A 22,263-nucleotide genomic window follows, 5' to 3' on the forward strand; every position below is an offset into this window, starting at 1 on the left:
GGATTGTTCCAGAGTATCCGACACCCGAGTAGTTTTTGGTGGCTAATAAGCATTCAAACCCACAGATGTATTTGTCAAAAAGGACTTCCTGGTGATATTTCAATTTGGGCATTTGTGTCTGAGTTGAAACATGCACTAGTTTTGTCCATCGCTCAAGAGACTTTCACACATGACCCTGTATTTAACAACAGGAACTAAAGACTACTGGAGAATGTGGGCATCGATCACACTACCTCTCGCATGCTAAGCGAGCGCTCTACCATTTGAGCTAATTCCCCTGTGGGATGCTCATTGACGTGACACTAGCATAGCCAAGCCTTGAGAAAAGATGACCCTCTGTCAACCTTTAAAAACAGAGAGTAATCTCAAATAAGCTGTCAAACTGCTGGCTAATTTGTGAACAGCACATTTATACTGCTTAACTTGCAATCGTCATTAGAAATAACGACATAATTGCGGCAACGGAAATGTGCAGAGTTGTGCAATTTCGTCCCAGAGTATCATAAACCTCTCAGTAGTGTTTACATGTCAATGAACCTTCAAATGCACTCATCTTTAACTCAAACTGGATTTCTAGGAGGATGGCATTTCATTGTCTCATTGGTCTCTTAGTTTTCCACAGGCTGGTGTGGAAAGACTCACTGCTTTGCAAGTTATGTCTCATCTTCAAGAATAGAGATGTGCTGGAGAATGTGGGCATCGATCCCACTACTTCTCGCATGCTAAGCGAGCGCTCTACCATTTGAGCTAATTCCCCTGTGAACAATGGTATGTCATTGTTTTTGCCAGCTTACTTCCAAGTACGTGTGACAGTGTATCAATGAGGGAGAGAGAATTTGGGACAGAAACTGATCTTGTTGACATGGCAGACTAAAGCAAACTGCACTTCGACGAGGATGGGATTCGAACCCACGCGTGCAGAGCACAATGGATTAGCAGTCCATCGCCTTAACCACTCGGCCACCTCGTCCTCTCGTAAGCACTTTTCAAAGGAAAAAGGTGGTCTGGGTAGTAAACCCAGGAGTGTTTCCAGGTCAGCTCCTAAGATTTTCACGTAAGTACAGGACCATACAGGAGCTAAATTTCACCTCACACCTGGAAAGTCTGGTAAAGTGAATGAATAGTAAAGGAAGTTTAGGAAGAACTTTGCCATTTACAGCAATTTATGTGTGAGCGTGTGCTTTCTTTTCCACACCTCTGAGCTGACCTTTTTGCTCTACCCGTGCTTTCCACTGTGTTGTTGTAATTGTTCACTGTACCTGCCTCCTTCCTCTCTTTGAGTTTGATGTCAGACTAGAAGGCTTGTACGGTTATTACACTGCCCTCTTCAATTTCGGAAGAACCACATCTCTTAGTACCTACAACATCTTCGGTACTTATGGTACTGTGGAAGAAGTACCATGACATTTTCAGAATTTTGGCATTCACTTGATCCCAAAGTATCGGTTCTCATGAAATCCCTACTTTGATGAGCATTCAGTGGGGAAATAACTCAAAAGGTAGAGCATTCTCCAGAAGACTTCAGGTCCTCCTCTTTTCTTGATGTTGATGACAGGAGATAAGTGTGAAGAACACAATATTTTCTCCTGCTGTCACATCAATGATGAATACAAATCAAAAAGACCTTTTTTCCAACCTGAAAATTTTAGAGTAATCTCAAGCAAGTGGTCAAACAACTGGCTTGACTTCAGGCACATTTGTTTTTGGAGAACCAAATGTAAGTGAACAGAATATTCATGACATTTAACTATCAATTGTCATCCGGAAAAGACTAAATAATTGCTGCAATGTTAAATTTCGCCAGTTGTATGATTTTGTTCCAGAGTATCCGACACCCGAGTAGTGTTTTGGTGGCTAATAAGCATTCAAACCCACAGATGTATTTGTCAAAACGGGACTTCCTGGATTGATATTTCATTGACTATGTTGTGTCTGAGTTGAAACATGCACTAGTTTTGTCCATCGCTCAGAGACTTTCACACATGACCCGTACTTTAACTAAGAATCTTAACAACTACTAGAACTACTGAGAAGTGTCGTCATACGCATGCCACTCTACACTGCAGCAAGGTCCTCTCTCTGATGACTAATTCCCCTGTGGAGTAATTGTACTACACTAGCATAGCCAACCTTTGAGAAGATGACCCTCTGTCAACTTTAAACAGAAGTAATCTAAATAATGCTTCAAACTGCTGGCTTAATTTGTGAACAGCACATTTATACTGCTTAACTTGCAATCGTCATTAGAAATAACGACATAATTGCTGCAACGATAAATGTGCAGAGTTGTGCAATTTCGTCCCAGAGTATCATAAACCTCTCAGTAAGTGTTTACATGTCTAATGAACCTTCAAATGCACTCATCTTTAACTCAAACTGGATTTCTAGGAGATGGCATTTCATTGTCTCATTGGTCTCTGAGTTTTCCACAGGTGTGGAAAGACTCACTGCTTTGCAAGTTATGCTCATCTTCAAGAATAGAGATGTGCTGGAGAATGGTGGCATCAGTCCCACTACTCTCGCATGCTAAGCGAGCGCTCTACCATTTGAGCTAATTCCCTGTGAGCAATGTTATGTTCATTGTTTTTGCCAGCTTACTTCCAAGTACGTGTGACAGAGTGTATCAATAGAGGAGAGAGAATTTGGGACAGAAACTGATCTTTGTTGACATGGCAGACTAAAGAAAACTGCGCACTTCGACGAGGATGGGATTCGAAACCCACGCGTGCAGAGCACAATGGATTAGCAGTCCATCGCCATTAACCACTCGACGCTCTCTTCCCAAATCATACAACTGGCGAAATTTAACATTGCAGCAATTATTTAGTCTTTTCCGATGACAATTGATAGTTAAATGTCATGAATATTCTGTTCACTTACATTTGGTTCTCCAAAACAAATGTGCCTGAAGTCAAGCCAGTTGTTTGACCACTTGCTTGAGATTACTCTAAAATTTTCAGGTTGGAAAAAAGGTCTTTTTGATTTGTATTCATCATTGATGTGACAGCAGGGATAAATATTGTGTTCTTCACACATTATCTCCTGTCATCAACATCAGAAAAGAGGAAGGACCTGAAGTCTTCTGGAGAATGCTCTACCTTTTGAGTTATTTCCCCACTGAATGCTCATCAAAGTAGGGATTTCATGAGAACCGATACTTTGGGATCAAGTGGATGCCAAAATTCTGAAAATGTCATGGTACTTCTTCCACAGTACCATAAGTACCGAAGATGTTGTAGGTACTAGAGATGTGGTTCTTCCGGAATTGAAGAGGGCAGTGTAATAACCGTACAAGCCTTCTAGTCTGACATCAAACTCAAAGAGAGGAAGGAGGCAGGTACAGTGAACAATTACAACAACACGTGGAAAGCACGGGTAGAGCAAAAAGGTCAGCTACGAGGTGTGGAAAAGAAAGCACACGCTCACACATAAATTGCTGTAAATGGCAAAGTTCTTCCTAAACTTCCATTACTATTCATTCACTTTACCAGACTTTCCAGGTGTGAGGGTGAAATTTAGCTCCTGTATGGTCCTGTACTTACGTGAAAATCTTAGGAGCTGACCTGGAAACACTCCTGGGTTTACTACCCAGACCACCTTTTTCCTTTGAAAAGTGCTTACGAGAGGACGAGGTGGCCGAGTGGTTAAGGCGATGGACTGCTAATCCATTGTGCTCTGCACGCGTGGGTTCGAATCCCATCCTCGTCGAAGTGCAGTTTACTTTAGTCTGCCATGTCAACAAGATCAGTTTCTGTCCCAAATCTCTCTTCCTCATTGATACACTGTCACACGTACTTGGCAATAAGCTGGAAAAAACAATGACATGCCATTGTTCACAGGGGAATTAGCTCAAATGGTAGAGCGCTCGCTTAGCATGCGAGAAGTAGTGGGATCGATGCCCACATTCTCCATTCTTGAAGACGAGGCATAACTTGTAAAGCAGTGAGTCTTTCCACACCAGCCTGATGGAGAACTCAGAGACTAGTGAGACAATGAAATGCCATCCTCCTAGAAATCCAGTTTGAGTTAAAGATGAGTGCATTTGAAGGTTCATTAGACATGTAAACACTACTGAGAGGTTTATGATACTCTGGGACGAAATTGCACAACTCTGCACATTTATCGTTGCAGCAATTTTGTCGTTATTTCTAATGACGATTGCAAGTTAAGCAGTATAAATGTGCTGTTCACAAATTAAGCCAGCAGTTTGACAGCTTATTTGAGATTACTCTCTGTTTTTAAAGGTTGACAGAGGGTCATCTTTCTCAAGGCTTGGCTATGCTAGTATCAAGTCCAGTGGGGTGGTCCTAATTACACATCATGATGATCCATGTGCTGTAAAGTATTTGATTATTGGTGACTGGAAGGAGAAGGAGAAGCTAACTGCAGCAGAGTCCAGGCTGACACAAGCTAAACTGGGTGAATCTGCACCTGTTGCTCCACCAAACCACTGACAGTCAGAGAGTTAGATACTATAAAAATCATTTAAAGACTGAAGTCTTGCATCCTTAAGAGGATTAGGGTTACCACATCTATAATAATACTGTTGCATTGGCACAGACTCTATGAATCACACTGATGCTCAAATGGTTGTTGGCAGTGTTTCCTCGGCGTGCTGCCTGCAGACAGTCAGACGTCACAGGACAGGACAGGTGTTTGCACGAAAACCAGGCCTTGTGATTGGCAGGTGACCTTTTTACTTCGTGTGCAAAAACAGCACAGCAGTTAATGACGAAGTTGGGAGCGTAATCCAGAGCGGAACAAATAGAGACTTGCTCTGTGGCTTCTGGGGTTTTGAAAAGTTATCAGGGATCATGATCACATGTCTCTGGGTTTGAGTCAGGGACTTTTCCCACGTTTCCCTGACTGCAGTGCTGGCGAGGCCCGAGTTGAACCGTATGTCTGCCCAGGCAGCTCCTCACTGTTTCACACATGGACTCATTTGTGCAGAAATGAGTGTATTTCCCAACCAACCACACTTGTGGTTAGCGTAGCTCTTATGAGCGTTGGCTTTCAGTCTGTTTGTACCCTGTCCTGCAGGGCAGAGAGCTGGAGGAAGATGAAGAGAAAGCAGCTCTACCACTGATCTTCACATCACTCCGATAAGATCAGTTGTTGTTGGTTGGAAGCGTGTCAGGGTGTGCTTTTATTAAGAAGGTGTTGGTTCAAAAGTCATTTTAAATTAGTGCTCATGGTTTATTTTTAGGCATCAACTTTAAACTGTTTAATCTTATTATGAAGTGAATGAAAACTTTAGTATCTCTGTTTTTAACTGTGTGAATGGTGCTCAAATACAGTGATAACATAAATGTTAGTGGGAGCTAATAAGTGTTGACAGGAAGGTGTGGGGAGCCCAAACATTTCAAACTCTCTGCAGGTCCCTGCTGACATCAAACGGCCTCTCTACCATTTCACTGAGTGGCCATCTTTACAGCTGAACGTCCCCTTTGAACACCACAAACATCACTCAACAGGACCTTTTCCCTCGTGCTTCAACTCGCTGTCACTTTTTTTTTAATGTGAGCTCTCGTGAAGCCAAACACTACTGAGCCTGTGCTGCCTGGAATTCCCTTCGCTGTGGTCGGCTGAGCCGCCGCTCCACTCCAGCTCACTCGACGGGATGATGGATGGCCAGCTTTGCAGAGGAGAGTGCCAGAAAAACATTTTTCCCGCTCTCTTCCACTCTGCCTCTCATTCCACTTAATAACTCTGCTGATAATTGTGCCTTGCACGAGTTGTTTTAGATTCCTTCACAGGAAGTAATAAGAGGACAGTGATAGGACAAATTTAAATATTTCTAATTAGCATAAAGTATTGAAAACTGTCTCTGAAACCTGACAGTGACTGCCTGGTCAGACAATTGATTTAGATCATAATTCTGCCAATTTTAGACCATATTGTGCTCATTTTTTTACTAACTTTTGTAGTGACTAGTGTTTATATTAGATGTACCTTTAAGCAGTGACAGTTCCCCTGTACTGGTGCTCTCCTTTAGAATTTTTGGTGCCAATGATGTTGTCACAGCTGTAATACAGAGACAGGCACTAAAAACACTACTACTAAATAAACTAACCCTGACAGATTGGAATCATGGTGTGAGCTCACAGAACTACCAGTTGCTGTGAGTCTGGTCGTCACCATCTGGACCTGTTAAAGGGAAATGCTAACGCTAGCTGGCTCCCCTCCTCTCCATAATGTGGACTGAGTGTGCAGGAGCTGCCTGCAGGGGTTGAAGTAACGTGCATGGTGGTGGGAATCGCTGCTAACATTAGCAAGCTAGGCTAACTTACCAAATAGAACACACTAATCCTGGATGATAAACAGACGGATGAAAACCAACTTGCATCAGCATTGATAGGCTCCCTTATTTTTTCACATAAAAGGTGGCAACCTGATCAGTCGCCCACCTACAGGCTGAGATGCTGTTTCCACTGATGTGTCCAAAGACACTTTTAGTGATGAAGAATGCAAATTTCACTTTGACTTCAGAAGTAATTTAATATTTCAGAGCTCTGCTCTGAATGAAAGTGGTGTTTGAAAGTTTTGTTTTTCATCAGAGCACAGAGAAAGTGTTGTTCTGAGTACTGAAACTCAGGTGCAGTGTCGACATCAGTGAAACTAGTAGAATGAATTTAACTGGTATTGCTTTTTTATTTTCACCTGGAAACCAGGGACTCATGTCATTACTCTCATATGAACTGCGATGAACAGTTTTATGATTGTCCTCTGTCTGGATAAGACTAAATTGGCAGGTCCAACAACAGTGAAAGCAGGAATATATTTTTCTTCCTGTTTCCTCACTGTCACATGACCGGTGTTGTGGCTTGTCTGAGGATCTTGAGCTGTGTTCCAATTCAGGGGTTGCATCCTTCGGAGGATGTGGTCTACATTGTAGACTGAAGGCCGAACTGAAATGAGACGGTCTGGTCTACAGAGGATTTTCACGTTGTGTCACCAGCTGTGCCCTTACTGTCGTGTCGTAAAGCACAGCTCCTGTCACCTAGCAACCGACACCTAACTTTTTTTTTTAAATAAAATCTTTTAAGGCCTGTGGTTTTAACATTTGTGCCGTTAGCTGTTGAAATGAGCTGAAACCCAATGCTTACATTTAACAGTGTAATCTTCAGGTTCTCTGTCAGTGTTGTTTACTACCATATGATTTTCATTACTGGTGCAATGAATCTTGGGATAGTTTTGGACCATGAAGGATCCACCTGTTGGAGCATTCGCTGTCCAGGAAAAGAAGGACACATTTGAAGGAGCCTTTGAAATGGGACAGTCTAGTCTCTCCGGCCTTTTACAACCATGTCATGGTCAGACAAACAGTTAGAGATCATGACCTTAAGCTTTCATTATTTCACTCTGCTTGGCTTCAGCCTCCAGTCTCATAAAACAAGTTACCGAGGTAACAGACTCAGGTCAGAGGAAATAGAAGAAGAGATGGAAAAGGAAAAGGAAAACATAATCCATCTTGAAATCCAAAACTCATAAATCAGCTGGAATCAGCTGTGATTTAATGCTCAGAGGATCCTGCTGTTTATTTGTCTGACTAAAGTTGGCTTTGTTCTCACACAGGATCCCCGGGGTCCAGAAGAGGAACCTACAGCCAAGGTAGAGCCACTGTTCTGTCATTCTGCATCTTTAGCTCTTCTTCTGCAGAGAGCAGGCTGTACTTTTCCAGCAGTATCCCGTCACACACAGTCGTCTGCTGTTGTCTCTTGGCAGCTGCCCAGTGTAAACCACACTGAGACTGAATATTAGACTCATCAGATGGACAGAAAACAATCCCAGTGGGATGGAAATGTTGCTCTCTCCTGCTGAGGAAATGGTTTAAAAGTTATGATCACATTTTTTAAAGTGAGAAAGGTCAACCCCGTATGCAGCATTAGATATTTTATAGACGCTATGATGACATCTACTGTCTCTATCAAATAAATATTGTTTTTAGCCAGGTGGAGTTGGTTCATTACTTTGGTCCTGAATCACAGTATCTCAACAGCTGTTGGATAAAAGGCCATAAAATTCAGTGCAGACATTAATTCTCCACAGAGTCTGAATCTCAACGAGTTTGGTGATCTACTGACTTTTCCTTTAGCGCCACCAATAGGTTAACTAGATTTTTACTAAAAAAATAAAAAAAAATTCCAGTGAACACAAGTAAGGAGGCTCACAGTTTCATCCTTCTGAATACATCACAGGCCAAGTTGAAGTCAGAGAACTGTAAATGCTCTTAAAGTTAGTTTAAAGTGTTATTCAGGTGAATCTTAAGAAAATGTTCTAGTGTATGTAGCAGACATGGCTAACGCTAATTCTCAAATATAATGCCAGTATTAAAATAACATCTGAGTTGGTGGATGAACTGTTAAAGTCTTAGGTTGCAGTTTTTTACAGTCTGCCCTGCTGCTGAATCTGACCCTCATTTCACTGATTTGCTGTCTGTACATTGAACCTTGACATGTGATACATCAAACTTTGCTCCTGCTGTTTAGTGGCAGCATCGCGATAATATCAGATGTCTGTATTTGGGCTTAACTGCATCAACATCACACATTAATTACACATTATGTTTTGGATCTCGCCCAAGCCTGGTGGCCAAGGTGAGATAATAAAAAGATTTTAGGGGGTGGATGCTATATTGTAAAAATATTTTATTGGCATTTTAGGAATCAACACAAAGATAAATTCATAGAGATAGATAAATTCAGCATAATATCAGTTTCTACTGCACTAATTCCATCAGTGCAACAACAGACTCATGTCATACTCAACACCCTGCTCAAAATACTGTCTTTATTGACTACTTTCCTTTTAAAGTAAAAGCCTACCAGAACAGGGAGGCGTTATGCCTCTTGAGCCACTTGAGGAAGGCTTTTAATGTGAAACATCTGTGCAGGAAGTAGGGAGTTTCACAGTGATTGCAAAACAGAGAAGTGGAGGCAACTGGAAATAATTAGTGAATGTTTTAAAGAGAAAGTGATGAGACTCTGTTTTGCTGATGGATTTAAAGCTGTGGTGAAGAACAGAGGTCACTGAGACATGTTGAGTTTGTACCAACAGCAAGTTAAAAGGAGCAGATGTAAGATAGAGTCATTAAAAAGGGAATATAGACATAAAGACCTGTCTCTGATGTCTTTCACGTAAAGGACGTCTCTGCAGGGAAGTAAAGGAAAATGTAAAATACATGACGGGAAAATCAACAGTTGGTGTGTTTGCTGCTACATTACGCCTCCTCTCTGTTTGTCCTCCAGGACAGTCAATCAAGATGTTCATCCGAGGCCGGCCCATCACCATGTACATCCCCTCCAACATCCAGAACTATGAAGACCTGAAGATGGAGCCGCCCTCAGAGAGGCTGGAGCTGGACTGGGTGTATCCTTCCACAGCAGCGCTCAGCCTCTTGTTCGTCTTTCTGCGGCTAATGTTACTGACTTCACTGTGCGCTCACCTCCTGGACTCTGGCCACACGATGTGTCCCTGATAAATATCACTGTGGTCCTCCAGAGTCTGTGAGAGCAGAGTCATCCATGGACTGAGCTGTGAGGTCGTGGGTCACAAGTCTAAAATAACATCATTCATTTATTTATGGACGTTTTTATTGGCCTTTGTCATCTGTAAACCACAGAAGACAAATGTGAACCATGAACCACATTATCTCACTTTCCACAAACAAGTTCTTACAAAGATAAATTTCACCATGAAAATATGTAAAGTGATATTTATGCATTTGTTTTTCTCCAGAGAGTTCTGCAGGAGTCCAAAACCTCCTGTTCCCTCTTCCTGAAGTCGAATTAGTGAATTAGCGAATTAGACAAAAATCTGCAAGCAAATAAGAGGGAAGTCACAAATGTCACGTCGCCAACAAACTAACAGGAAGTGAGCCACAAATCATATGTTCAATTGTGCACTGTAATTAAGATAGTCAGTTTTCATTATCATGAAACCACAACACACTACAGATATGACAGTAGAGTAAAAAACTATAGCTGTGTGGACACGGTCTACTAAGGTGCAACTCTTCGTCGCCACCGTAGACCACGAAGGCCGAACTGAAATGAGACTCACCAGCTGTGCCCACCCTTGTGTTGCCAAGTCCAGCTCCTGTCGCCTAGCGACCTTGTCTAAGAGACAACAAGCAAATAAACAGACAAAACAATTGATAGCATACAATTAACTAAAGATGTACAAACGTTCAGTCGAGTTTAGTTGCTGATGTTTGTGTTAGTGAGATATTTGTGGTTCATGGTTCACATTAGTGGATTGTCCTCTGTTCATTTCTAATGGTAAAATAATGACACAGTTTTGATTGAACTGTTCCTTTAATGACTGAACTGGACCAGTGATTGAAGTGAACGTCACCTTGACTCTGTGATGTCAGCTACGGTTACCGGGGACGGGACTGCCGGGCCAACCTGTACTTCCTTCCTACGGGCGAGGCGGTGTACTTCATCGCCTGTGTCATTGTGCTTTACCACATCAACAACCGAACACAGCGCCACTACCGCAAACACACAGACTGCGTCCGCTGGTCAGTACCAGACAGTTTATATCATCTGCTTCATTTTCATACAGTCTGAGCAACAGATGGGGTGGGTGTGTGTGTGTGTGTGTAGGGTTAGATTACATCCCTGTTTATCCAGAGTCACATAAAATATGAACCATTTGTGTGAAATTTTGTCATAGTTGTTGTGTGAAGTCTTGAGTCATGGCTAAAAAGTGATTTGACCTTTGACCTTTGACCACCAAAGCCTAATCATTTCATCCTTGAGTCCAAGTGAATGTTTGTGCCAAACCTAAAGGGATTCCCTTCAGGAGTTCATGTTCATTGCTTTCACAAAGCCAAAACCATGTTTTGTGAGGTCACCGTGACCTTGACCTTTGACCTTAGACTTTAAGCCACCAAAATCTATTCAGTTCATCTTTGAGTCCAGGTGAATGTTTGTACCAAATTTGAAGAAGTTTGTCAAGGTGTTACTGAGATATGTCCACAAGAATGGGACGGATGGACGGACAACCCAAAAACAATAGCACAGAGGCATAAAAACAAAAGCATTGGGGGGTGAGGGTTAGCGGGATTAGCTCATTGTTTTTGTTGCACAGCTCACAGCTGTAATCAACCTGCTGAGCAGCAAACAGCAGACAGACTCAGTCAGAGAGCAGCTAGTGAACTTGGTGAAGTGTTTAGATATTTCTCAGGAGCTGGAGGAGACCAAACACAGAGTTAAAAGAGAGGGAACACTGGACTTAGATTCATCAGGTGGATGCAAACATGACTTAAAATGCTGGTGTTGCCCTGTGTCTCTGTGGGATGTGTAAATAGGCAACTAGTTGCTCACATGTGTGTAATCATAAAATGATAATCAGTCAGATGTTGTGTTCACAGATTATTCCACAGTGGCCAGAAAAGATACATTTCTGCAGCTTTAAATAGAAAAAAACGTTGTTAAGCTAAACTTGAACAGGATATAAAGATGATGAATAGTTCATAGACTGTAAGGTCACTTGGATGTAAGTAACATCAGATTTAAGATGAGAGACAATGTCAGCACAAGCGGAAAAAACTGTCCAAATAAACTGCACTGTATTTGACTGTAAGAATATTTTTTGTCATGTTGCATGATGGATACAATCCCACATAAAGGTATTTGCCCCTGGGGAAGATATTGAAATGTATTTCTACCCTGAACAACTCCTTCTTGTGTCTCCTGCAGTCTCACTGTCCATCCTGACAAAGTGCGGGTGGCATCTGGTCAGACAGCAGGGGTGGACAAAGACGGGAAGGTGATACCACTTTTTATAAACTGCATTTCTGTACACTTATAAACCATTAAAGCATATATTGTGTGATCAATTCACTATCAAAGTTGGATACTGTAGTAACGACTTACTCTCATGTGAAGTAAAAAAAACTAAAATCACCTCCTTGGAGTTGTATCCCTCCGCCAACCAGTCAAGTATCAGGAAATATGGTCTCAGTCTCTCCTTCCTGAGTTACAGGAATGGCCTGTAATGGCCAGAAGTGTTTTTACAGAACATTATGATGTCACAGTGAAGTTGACTTTTGACCTTTTGGATATGAAATGTCATCACTTTATTTTATCCTTAAATTTTGTCATAATTAGTGAATGAATTTGTGAGTTATGGCCAAGAATGTGTTTTGTTAGGTCACTGTAACCTTGACCTTTGACCTTTGGTCACCAAAATCGAATCAGTTCATCCTTGAGTCCTCTTGAATGTTTTTGCCAAATTTGAAGAAGTTCCATCAAGGCGTTACTGAGATATCGCATCACGAGAATGGGACGGTCAGCATGGAGGCATAATGATAAAAAAATATATATATAATAAGTTGTTGAATTTTGGCTAAAGATAACAGGTAGTGGTAACTATAACGTGTGTGTGTGTGTGTGTGTGTGTGTGTGTGTCAGCCCCTGCAGCCTTGTGTTCATATCTGGGACTCCACCTCCCTGGTCACCCTGCAGCAGATCGGCCTGGGAACCTTCCAGAGGGGGGTGGGATCAGTGGCGTTTTCTTTCGCTGTGAGTTGATCATAATTTGTTAATGATGTTTCTGGATCTCAGTGACAGTGAAAACTAAACACTTCCTGTTCAAGTGTGTCACATAGAAAACCTCCCAGCTGCTCCTGATAGTATAAGAATCATATACAGGAGATCATATGTGAATTAAAACAGTGCAGTTGTGTTAGAAAAGAAGACGTGAGGTGAGCTTGACTCTGTTGTACTGACTGAGTTGGTCCTGTGTTAATGAACTGACCATGTGGTTTTGGGTCTCTGTTTGTTGCCTTGGTTTCCAGGACTCTGGAGTGTTCCTGTGTGTGATCGACGACTCTAATGAACACATGCTGTCAGTGTGGGACTGCAACAAGTGCACCAAGCACGCGGAGGTCAAGGTACAGACAAGTCAAGAGTGCAACAAAAAGTGTAAATGAACCTAATGAGTGTAGTAATAAAGATATTTAAACACTTTTACTGTGAGAGATTTGAAGGGAAAAAAGACATAAGTATTAATAGATAAATAAATAAATACTGAAATAAATAATTAAATACTGAAATAAATAAAAATAAATGGGAAAAAAAAATAAAATAAATAAATAAATAAAAATACTATTTCTGTATTTTTACATTTATTTATTTCTGCATTTCTAAATGTATTTATTTATTTATTCATTCATTTATTTATGTATTTCTACATCTATTTCTAGCGGTGTGATCAGCTACTGCAGCTTTGAGTGATAGACAGGATCTTTGCCTTTCCAGTGTTGCCAACTTAGCAACTTTGACACTAGATTTATCAATTTTTCAGACTCTGTAGTGACATTTTTTTCATAAAGCACAGAGCAACAAATCTAGTGACTTTTTGAACAAACCTTGGTTAAATAAATGTAAAAATACATAAGTAAATGAATGCATAAATAAATAAATGCATTTAGAAGTACAGAAATATATAAATGTAAAATCAGCTGAGAAATCATTTAAAAAGAAGATGCTCCTCATAACTGCAGAAGCTGCCTGAGAATCATCATGTTTTCAGGTTTGCTTTAGTATCAGACTAATCCAGCCACAGCTGTCTCTGCGTCTGTGGGTTCACTGCAAACAGTGAACAGTGCTCATCGGCTACTTTGACTGGTGCTAATGTGTCAATATGAATAAATATAGGCTGAATAAACAGGACTCAAGCTGTAGCTCCCTCAGTCCTGAAGAGCCTCTGTTCATGAAGAAAAGTCATTACGCTTGCTAACCTGTTTGACAGAACAACTTAATGAGGTGATGATATGTTGGATGTCCTGGAATCAGACATTAAAATGGTGTCAAAGCTGTGATCTGACTCGTGGTGACAAACTGTTGGACTGTTCCTTTACGTCACCTGCAGCTCTGACTGATTGTGTGACGTGTTTTGAGAGATGTGAGCAGGTTTTACATCATCGCAGTTTCGTGATCCTCCCTGGGGCTGAAGCGTGAGCACGGTGACAGATCGCTCGTCCTGCAGCCAGACGGCCAGCGTGGCTGCACATGCTTTTTATAAAGGAGGTCTGTTTGGAGAGATTAAGGGGGGGGGGGGGGGGTTTTTGTGTTGCTTTTATGGGCTTTTATCCCAGAACGCCACAACTTCCCTGAGACTGAGAGCAATTTAAACACGGCTGTCATGGCAACAGTGTAAATATTTTATACAGTGAATTTATCCGGCCATGTGTTTGTGTGTGTGTGTACGTGTGCGTGCGTGCGTGCGTGCGTGCGTGCGTGTGTGCGTGCGTGTGTGTGTGCGTGCGTGCGTGTGTGTGTGCGCGCATGTGTGTGCGTGTGTGTGTTCTGTAATGCAGCAGTAGGAATGCATAGGTGGGTGTTTGAACTTGTTCATCTCAGGTCAAGATTTAATGAGCTCATGCAAGAAAATGTTTCTTCTACAGTCCTGTGTGCAGGGTTGAGGTGGGGGGTGGGGTGGGGTGGGGTTGGTGGCAGCTCAGGAGCGGGATAGGCCAACACTGACCCACACTGTACAAACATACGAGTTCATCCAACAGGAACAAGATAATTATACCCCCCTCCCCTCTCCACAGCAGTGGGATCGTCCACTTTACAGCTCGTCATGAATGGAGCTTTTTGTGTGGAGATGATGCTTCTGTGCTTTCTGTACATACTGTACATGATGATACTGTACACTTCAGACCTGCCTGTCGGACTGAGCTGGTGGCAGAAGAAAAACACACTTCTCCTCAGATTTATGTGAAAAAACAACTGAACTTAAAGCTGCAGTCACTGATTTTTTTTTTTTTTTTTTGGGGAAGGGGACTTGGGGGCAAAATAAGTTAAAAAGGACACTGTTTGACTTATCACCTTAAAAGGTTCACAGGACCGATGTATCTACACGTCCAGCAGACATAGAGAAACATGGTCATGCATTTGCAGCTGTGTGTGTGTCTGTGTCTTACTGCGTTATATGTTAATACAAACTCAGCTGCCCACAACAAGAGGTGTAGCCCATGGTTGGCACCATACACAGTCCAGCCATATACTGGCTTTATACCTGGTCTTGTTTGAAAAAAATAATCTAACATCTAGTGACAAATGTGCTAAGTTGGCAACACTGCAGGTGTAACTGCTCCCCTAATAGAAACTGTTTGTGACAAATCATTTTGATGAGGAATGGGGAAACTCCAACTCAGTCATGTGACATTTGGCTGACCAATGGTGGGAACACCATCACTCACTCAGTCAGTCACTCAGGGACATTTGTGATTATAGGACTAGCTCATTTAAGATCTTTTGACCAACAGTGTGAAAATAACAACACAGACTCCGCCTCCTCAGCCCAGTTCAGCTCCTTTTTTCAAATAAATAAACACTGTAAAAATGTTCAGTCTTCATATTATAACGTAGACCTGGACAGTAGCAGGAGACCCTCTTTTGGTCTCTCTGGTCTGGATTCAATACGTAGTCCACTGGGATGTTGCTTCAAGTAGAAAGGCTGTTCCTGTTCCATCTAATCTCACAGGTCTCTATTGTTGTTATCATGTTCATCATCCATTTTCTGTGTGCGTGTTGTTGTGTTTTTAGAGCACCAACGAGGCTGTGTTTGCTGTGGAGTTTAACCCGAGCGACAGCACCAACATCATCACGTGTGGTAAATCCCACGTCTACTTCTGGACACTGAACGCGGGACAGTTCACCAAGAAGCAAGGCATCTTTGGAGTAAGACTCACTGAGTTTATCCTCATGATGGTTATTGTCTTTAAAGTCACCTCAGCTCTCTGACTGTATGAGTACGTACTATAAAAGTAAGTTCTTCGCTTCCTCAGTTTGAGGTCAGAAAGGGAAGTAAGAGGTATAAAGAAAGAGAACTGAAAACTTAGATTAGCCATCTGGACTCTGAAGAGGATGAATATCATTTGTTCAAATACAGTTTCAACTAAACATGAATTAGATCTGAACCATTAAAATGTGGAACTAACTACAGCAGCAAAACCTGAGCCAGAAACGTAGTATTTTGTTTTGATGTGCTGTTTTCACAAAACTTGCACATTAGTCCAAATCACAACAAAAAGTAAACTGTTGTATATTGCATATTAAATAATATGTCAGATGTTATGTTTTTGTCTTTCAGTGCAGCTGAAAAAAAAGAGAATTGAATGTAACCTGACACAGGTCGATCAGAATAAAAAAGCTTATCATTTTTCATATTCACATTCAATCAGCTTTTTTACCAGTAACAAAAGGCGTCCCTCAGGGTTCAATAGGACCATCACAATTTATATCAATGATATTGTCCGATTATGAAATAACTGTACTGTTCATTTGTATGCAGATCACACGATTTTATATTGTTGGGCTGATTTTATACAATTGACCATTGACAATCTAAAACTTTGTTTTAGTGCTTTTCAAGAGGCACTCACTGAAACAAAATATATACTGTTATCAAAGCTAAATATTTCAATGATAATTTTACTTTTAAAGTTCATGTTGGCAGTCTAGTAAAAAAAAAGCTGCGGATGAAACTTCCTGTACAATAATAGAAGCTGCTCTCCTATGTAGAGTAGAAAAAACTATACTTCTTTCTGTCCTGGATTATGGTGATGTAATATATACAGTAGACATGGTGCTGTTACCCATAGACATATATACGTAGACACTGCATTGGCCGTTCTGAATTATTTTCTACCACATAAGCATTAAGTTCATGTAAACCTAGTGTTGATACACACTCCTTATGGAAAACAGTGATTACAGCCTAAACTATCACGATTCTAAGTAACTGGAAACAAAACTTTTATTTTCAATCCACATAGACCATAAACTCTTGAATATAAAAATGACTAATTGAAATCGGTTGAGAAATTTAAACGTTCTAGTGATTTGTATCCAAAAAAAACTGCTGATCTTCTGTTTATTCCTTTCGTATCACAGCAATGGGCTGAAGCGACAAATGCAGTGTCTATGCATACATGTCTATGCTGTTACCACCCTTAAACCCTTAGATGCTGTATATCACTCTGCTCTTAGATTTATTACTGGGGATATCTACATATACTCATCATTACACTCCGTATGAAAAGGTTGGCCGGTCCTCTCTCTCTGTGAGGCGAGATCAACATTGGTATATATTTATTTACCAAGCACACTTACCTCAGATCACTAACAGACCTCAGTGCATGTGAATATAAAACCTGTTCTCAGGACCGGATCACTCTGCATGTTCCTCTGGTCAACTCCTAACATGGAAAGACTGTTTTTAGAATTTGTACTCCAGACTCATGGAATAACCTACAATGAAATGGTTTAGAAATATACTTTTAAATCTTTTAAAACATAGGAATTGATTTTTGTATTTCTAATTGCTTGGTTGGTATTCTTTCTGTTTATTGAATCTCTGCATCATTGATAATGAGGGTCACCTCCTCAATGTATCCTAGAGAAAATAAATAATGTTTGATAATGATGATATTGATCTGGGTATCATCGGATAATCTGTAATTCATTTCCAATTTAAAAGTGAAAAAACTGTAAATCTGTGCATTTGTTTTAAAACCAAAGCAGAAAAAACATTTTAGGCGTCAGAATCAAAAAACTAAAAAACATCAAAATGGTCTGTTTTTGGTTTTGGTTCCTTTTATCATTATTTTGTTTGAAACCAAAAACCGAATTCATATGATTTTATTTGATTTTGAATTCTAAACCAAAAACAAAATCACGTGGTCTGTTTTTTTTGTTGTTTCCAAACAAAAAGTGAGACAATCAAATTCAAATATTCAGTTTTTTGCAAGTTCATGGTTCATTCAAGGAGTGGACAGACAGGAAGAGGAAGTGAAGCGTAAAAAGGTCAAAATAGAAACCTAGAGAACATAAAAGTATAACATTAAGCAAGCGCATGATCTATACCAGGGTAATGTTATGAACACCATCACCTGTTTCTGTTTCAGAAATACAAGAAGCCCAAGTTCATCCAGTGCTTCGTGTTCAGTCTGACTGGAGACGTTTTGACTGGAGACTCTGAGGGAAACATCCTGACATGGGGGAAATCAGCTGCAGACATCAAAACGCTGGGGAAAGGAGCCAAAGGTCAGTGCTGCAATAATGTGATAACAGCACTAGAGGAAAAGGTCACGTTTGAAGCTGAAAGTTGAAGAACTGATGTTAGAACCCTGAATGAAATAATGACACTATTATATAAATAATAAAAACCAATAACACGGACGTATTTTTTTTGGCATTTCTGCTTTATTTATATAGTAATAGTAGAGATAGACAGGAAAGAGAGTGAGAGTGACACGCACTAAAGGGCCACAGACTGAACCCGGGCTGCTGTGGTTAGGACTCAGCCTTAGCACAGGGTACATGCCCTACCGGCTGAGCCACTGGAGCGCCCCAACGTGGACAGATTTTTGATTAAAAAGTAACAGGAATAGTTCGATATTGGATGTTTAATGAATTAGCAAAAATTACTAAAATTCTGTTTTGACATTATAGGAAATTGAAAGTACATTGATGAGGGAAAAAATGTATTTAAAAGATTTTAAAGTTCCTCTTTAGACATGTTTTAAACTGTAAAAAAAAATCCTCTGCTATGATTCATTTTGATTAACAAGGTTTTCACACATAAAAAGTAGAAAAAAAACCTCTCCTCTTACTTCCTGATTTAGAAATCTGGGTCAGGCCTTGTGCCCCGCCCACCACCTGCTTGCTCCAGGTGGACAGGTGAAAGAGCAGAGAGTAGAGACCAGAATCAGAGACTAGCAGATGTATCAGAACGGTTAGCGTAGTTAGCATCTTTTATTTGTTTATGCTGTTTGTAAGCTTGTGGTTGACACAGTGTTAGCGGTTGTGCTAATGCTAACTCTCTCTCTCTCTCTCTGTACTGACAAGGTTTCAGGTTTATTCAGCCCCGCCCCCCGTCTCCACAAGTTGACAGGATTGGTTACTTAGGTTTGTGACATATGAAAAACTGGCTGTCTGATAAACCAGCTGACTCTGGCTTTCATTTCCCACAGAGACCTTCCAGATAATGCGTCAGACCAGAGCCCATGAAGGCAGCGTGTTCACCCTGTGCACTCTGCAGGGCGGCGCTCTGCTCAGCGGAGGTGGGAAAGACCGCAAGATCATCCGCTGGAGCGCCGACCTGGCACCTGAGAGAGAGTGTGAGGTGAACCACAGCTGTGTTTGTGTGTGTGTGTGTGTGTGTGTTTGAGATGCTGGTGGGTTGAGACGTCTGTGAGGAAAGTTGTATTGATCTAAAAAGTCTAATCGATTAATCTGATAATTTCTCCAGATTCCAGAAAAGTTCGGGGCAGTCCGTACCATCGCTGATGTGGATGGGGAGGAACTGTTAGTTGGTACGACCCGAAACGCGATTCTCAGAGGAACCTTCTCAGATGGATTTGTGGCCATAGTGCAGGTATGCTAATGATGTAGCTGCAGGTTAGCATTGTCATTTGGATGTTTGAACGGCTTCCTGTTCAGTTACTCCGCTCATATTTAAAACTGATCCACTGTGACCTCAGTGTGTTTCCTGTGACTCCTGCACAATAAACGCCACCACCGGTCGAATGCTTTTAATGTGAAGCAGCAGCAGTAGGAAGTGTTAATCGCTTTAGCAGTAACTCACTCCAGCTGTGCCACAGCGGCACAGTGAGGCTGATATCAATGAGATCAGGTTGCAAACAGCAACACTGGATTAAATGCATGAATGTTTCCTGATAATTACTCGTGCATGTGAAGGAAACTTGAATCCAGTGCAGGACTCCAACACTAACAATAAAGACTGCTCCTCCATAGAGAGATGATTACTGATTGTAAATACACATAAATACAAGTGCTGGGTTTTAGTCCCATGCCCCCCCTAACAGGTTCATCTGGCCCCTCACCATCTTGTATCCAGATTTGTTTGGTCTCTGTAGATCCAGCAGACTGTGGTCAACAGTTGGCACCCGAATCTCAGCGATGTCTCCATTGACCACTGGAATCTGGCCTCCTGCTCAGATCTGATTTTGATCTATGGGAAACTGAAAAACAACAAAAATCTAAGGCCTTGCTGGTGGAGCACAGAGGCCACCGTGATCTTACCAGCTGTGGAGCTTAAACTGTGAAGATTGGTGCAGGAGGAACGATCATGGGTTCATAAAAATGAAAAGGGTTCATCCTCTGTGGAGTCTGCAGTAAACTCCAGGACAATCTGCACTCTAGATGATTAGATATCGCTGGTGCAATATTGATATTTTAGCCTGAGTGTGTTGAATCCAGAATTGTTCATTCTCCGAGGAGTTTGAGCACACTCATGGAATAGAAGATTAAGATTTGAATGTATAATTTAATTCAGCTAATTTAATGGGAATCTGGTCATTAGTTTTTTTTTTATTTGGTTTACTTGGTTCAGTTTGAATTGACTGCAGGGAGAGACAAAACCAATCATCAACCTCCAGGGCTAAAGAATGAAGCCAACCGCTCAGTCTCCGCCATGTTGGTTGTGCACATCCGCGGCGCACACAATAGTATACATCTGTGGCGCACGTTAACGTAACGTAGGTCCAATTTAGGAGGAATTATAGTATCAAAATATCAAGTCATCGGGTCGGTCACATTTCTAAACAAATTAATAAAACATCTAATAATCTAATGGATCGGATTTTTCAGTTCACTGTGACATTACTGATCTTGTTCTTTCACTGTGTGTGTGTGTGTGTGTGTGTGTGTGTATCTCAGGGTCACGTTGATGAGATGTGGGGGCTGGCCACACACCCCTCTCAGAACATCTTCCTCACCTGTGGTCACGACAGACAGGTGTGTCTGTGGAACACAGAGGAGCACACAGTGGACTGGAGCATCAGCCTGGAGGTAACGACACACTCATGTTTTCCTTTTACACGCTCACTTTATTCACAATGAATACAATGTTTCAAGTTCCCAACTTGATGCCCCTCCCAACACTGACACGCACATCATGACCAGCTCTGTGTGTCTCTTGCAGGACTATGGACTGTGTGCTGGTTTCTGCCCCAATGGATCAGTGGTGTCAGTTGGCCTCAACACAGGAAGGTGATGCAACACAAAGTCCCCCCAATAATAGACCTAAAGTAGTAGATCTATGAGTTGAACATAACTAGATAAGATGATTTTAAAGGAATAGCTCCTACATTTTGGAAAATACACTGTCCATCTAAGAGTGAGAGGTTCAGATGGATATTGATCTCATGTCTGTGTGTCAAGTAGAGAATTGGTGCCTGGACATTGCTAACCTAGCTTAGCATAAAGACTGGAGCAGTTCTGAACCCAAGACTCAGAAAACAAACATTGCTTTCATTCACTAATTATTTCCAGTTGCCTCCACTGCGCTGTTTTACAATCAATGAAACTCAAGGAAGATATTAATTTCTCACTCTCAGAAGAAAAAGCAAATCACAACATTTGCCAAAATGTTTAATTATTCAAATAATATGAAATACTGTATAAACACTCACTGAGCACTGTGTTGAACCACCTCCTTCCCCTGTCCCACTAACAGGTGGATGGTCCTCGACTTGCTGACCAGAGAGGTGGTCTCTGAGTCCACTGACGGGAACGAGCAGCTGTCTGTCATGAGATACTCTCCAGGTGATGCAGGACAGTCTGTGATGTCAGTGTGTGGTTTGAGGCTGTGTTAATAATGTTCTGTGGTTTGCTGTTGATGAGCTTCTTCACACAAAATACTCAGATAATTAGGATATATTAGTGGCTATGGAAACAGTGGACCTGTATACACTGAACAGCCACAACACTAAACAGGTAACTGGTTGATCAGTGTAAACTGTGTGTTTTCTTTTTTACTATCTAAGACTATTACTAGTCTTTATTTTTGATAGTTGACAGTTAGACTTGGGCTGCTATTTGATAATATTCAAAACTATGACATTTCCACCACATGCAATATATATATATATATATATATTATCGCCTATCTTCATAAAAAATACGTGAACGGTAGATCGGCATTAATACTGGTCACTGATCACCTTAAAACTGATTACCTGTGGTTAATACTCCAAAAAGGTTCATCTAGTCTCCACTGCACTTAAAAATAAAAAAAATAAATAAATATGTGGTTAATACTGGTGTCTGCGGCTGTAGTCCTGCCTCCCAAGGCAACAGTGTGCGACAGGCCACCAAAACAAAACAACATGTCAGCCATGTGGAACTCGTGTGTGTGAGACTGATATAATGTACACCATCTGCATGACATAAATGATCGGCATTGGCTGATCTCACTCATAGATGATCGGTATCG

The 22,263-nt window shown here is 41.2% G+C and overlaps 1 protein-coding gene and 4 non-coding genes across 7 annotated transcripts in view; 3 read left to right on the forward strand and 2 right to left on the reverse strand.

The window, feature by feature from the left end:
• eml3 (echinoderm microtubule associated protein like 3) overlaps positions 1–22,263 on the forward strand; it is a 64,148-nt gene that overhangs the window by 35,561 nt on the left and 6,324 nt on the right. For 2 of the 3 annotated variants that reach the window (XM_022747804.1, XM_022747806.1), the window contains 13 exons: positions 7,576–7,611; positions 9,249–9,369; positions 10,376–10,525; positions 11,709–11,778; positions 12,423–12,533; positions 12,809–12,904; positions 15,567–15,701; positions 17,930–18,068; positions 18,998–19,149; positions 19,276–19,401; positions 20,706–20,837; positions 20,971–21,038; positions 21,505–21,593. In XM_022747804.1, the coding sequence (XP_022603525.1) occupies positions 7,576–7,611; positions 9,249–9,369; positions 10,376–10,525; positions 11,709–11,778; positions 12,423–12,533; positions 12,809–12,904; positions 15,567–15,701; positions 17,930–18,068; positions 18,998–19,149; positions 19,276–19,401; positions 20,706–20,837; positions 20,971–21,038; positions 21,505–21,593 (1,425 nt within the window). The remainder of the gene's footprint in view (positions 1–7,575; positions 7,612–9,248; positions 9,370–10,375; positions 10,526–11,708; positions 11,779–12,422; positions 12,534–12,808; positions 12,905–15,566; positions 15,702–17,929; positions 18,069–18,997; positions 19,150–19,275; positions 19,402–20,705; positions 20,838–20,970; positions 21,039–21,504; positions 21,594–22,263) is intronic. The other variant, XM_022747805.1, reaches the window with a different exon arrangement.
• On the reverse strand, positions 685–757 carry trnaa-agc. The gene has a single exon. It is a non-coding gene; the product is annotated as a tRNA-Ala (tRNA).
• trnas-gcu lies at positions 889–970 on the reverse strand. The gene has a single exon. It is a non-coding gene; the product is annotated as a tRNA-Ser (tRNA).
• On the forward strand, positions 3,627–3,708 carry trnas-gcu. Its single transcript has one exon. It is a non-coding gene; the product is annotated as a tRNA-Ser (tRNA).
• trnaa-agc lies at positions 3,839–3,911 on the forward strand. The gene has a single exon. It is a non-coding gene; the product is annotated as a tRNA-Ala (tRNA).

Source organism: Seriola dumerili, unplaced genomic scaffold (genome assembly GCF_002260705.1).
Source record: "Seriola dumerili isolate Sdu_G_001 unplaced genomic scaffold, Sdu_1.0 BDQW01000111.1, whole genome shotgun sequence".
Classification (NCBI taxonomy): Eukaryota; Metazoa; Chordata; class Actinopteri; order Carangiformes; family Carangidae; genus Seriola; species Seriola dumerili.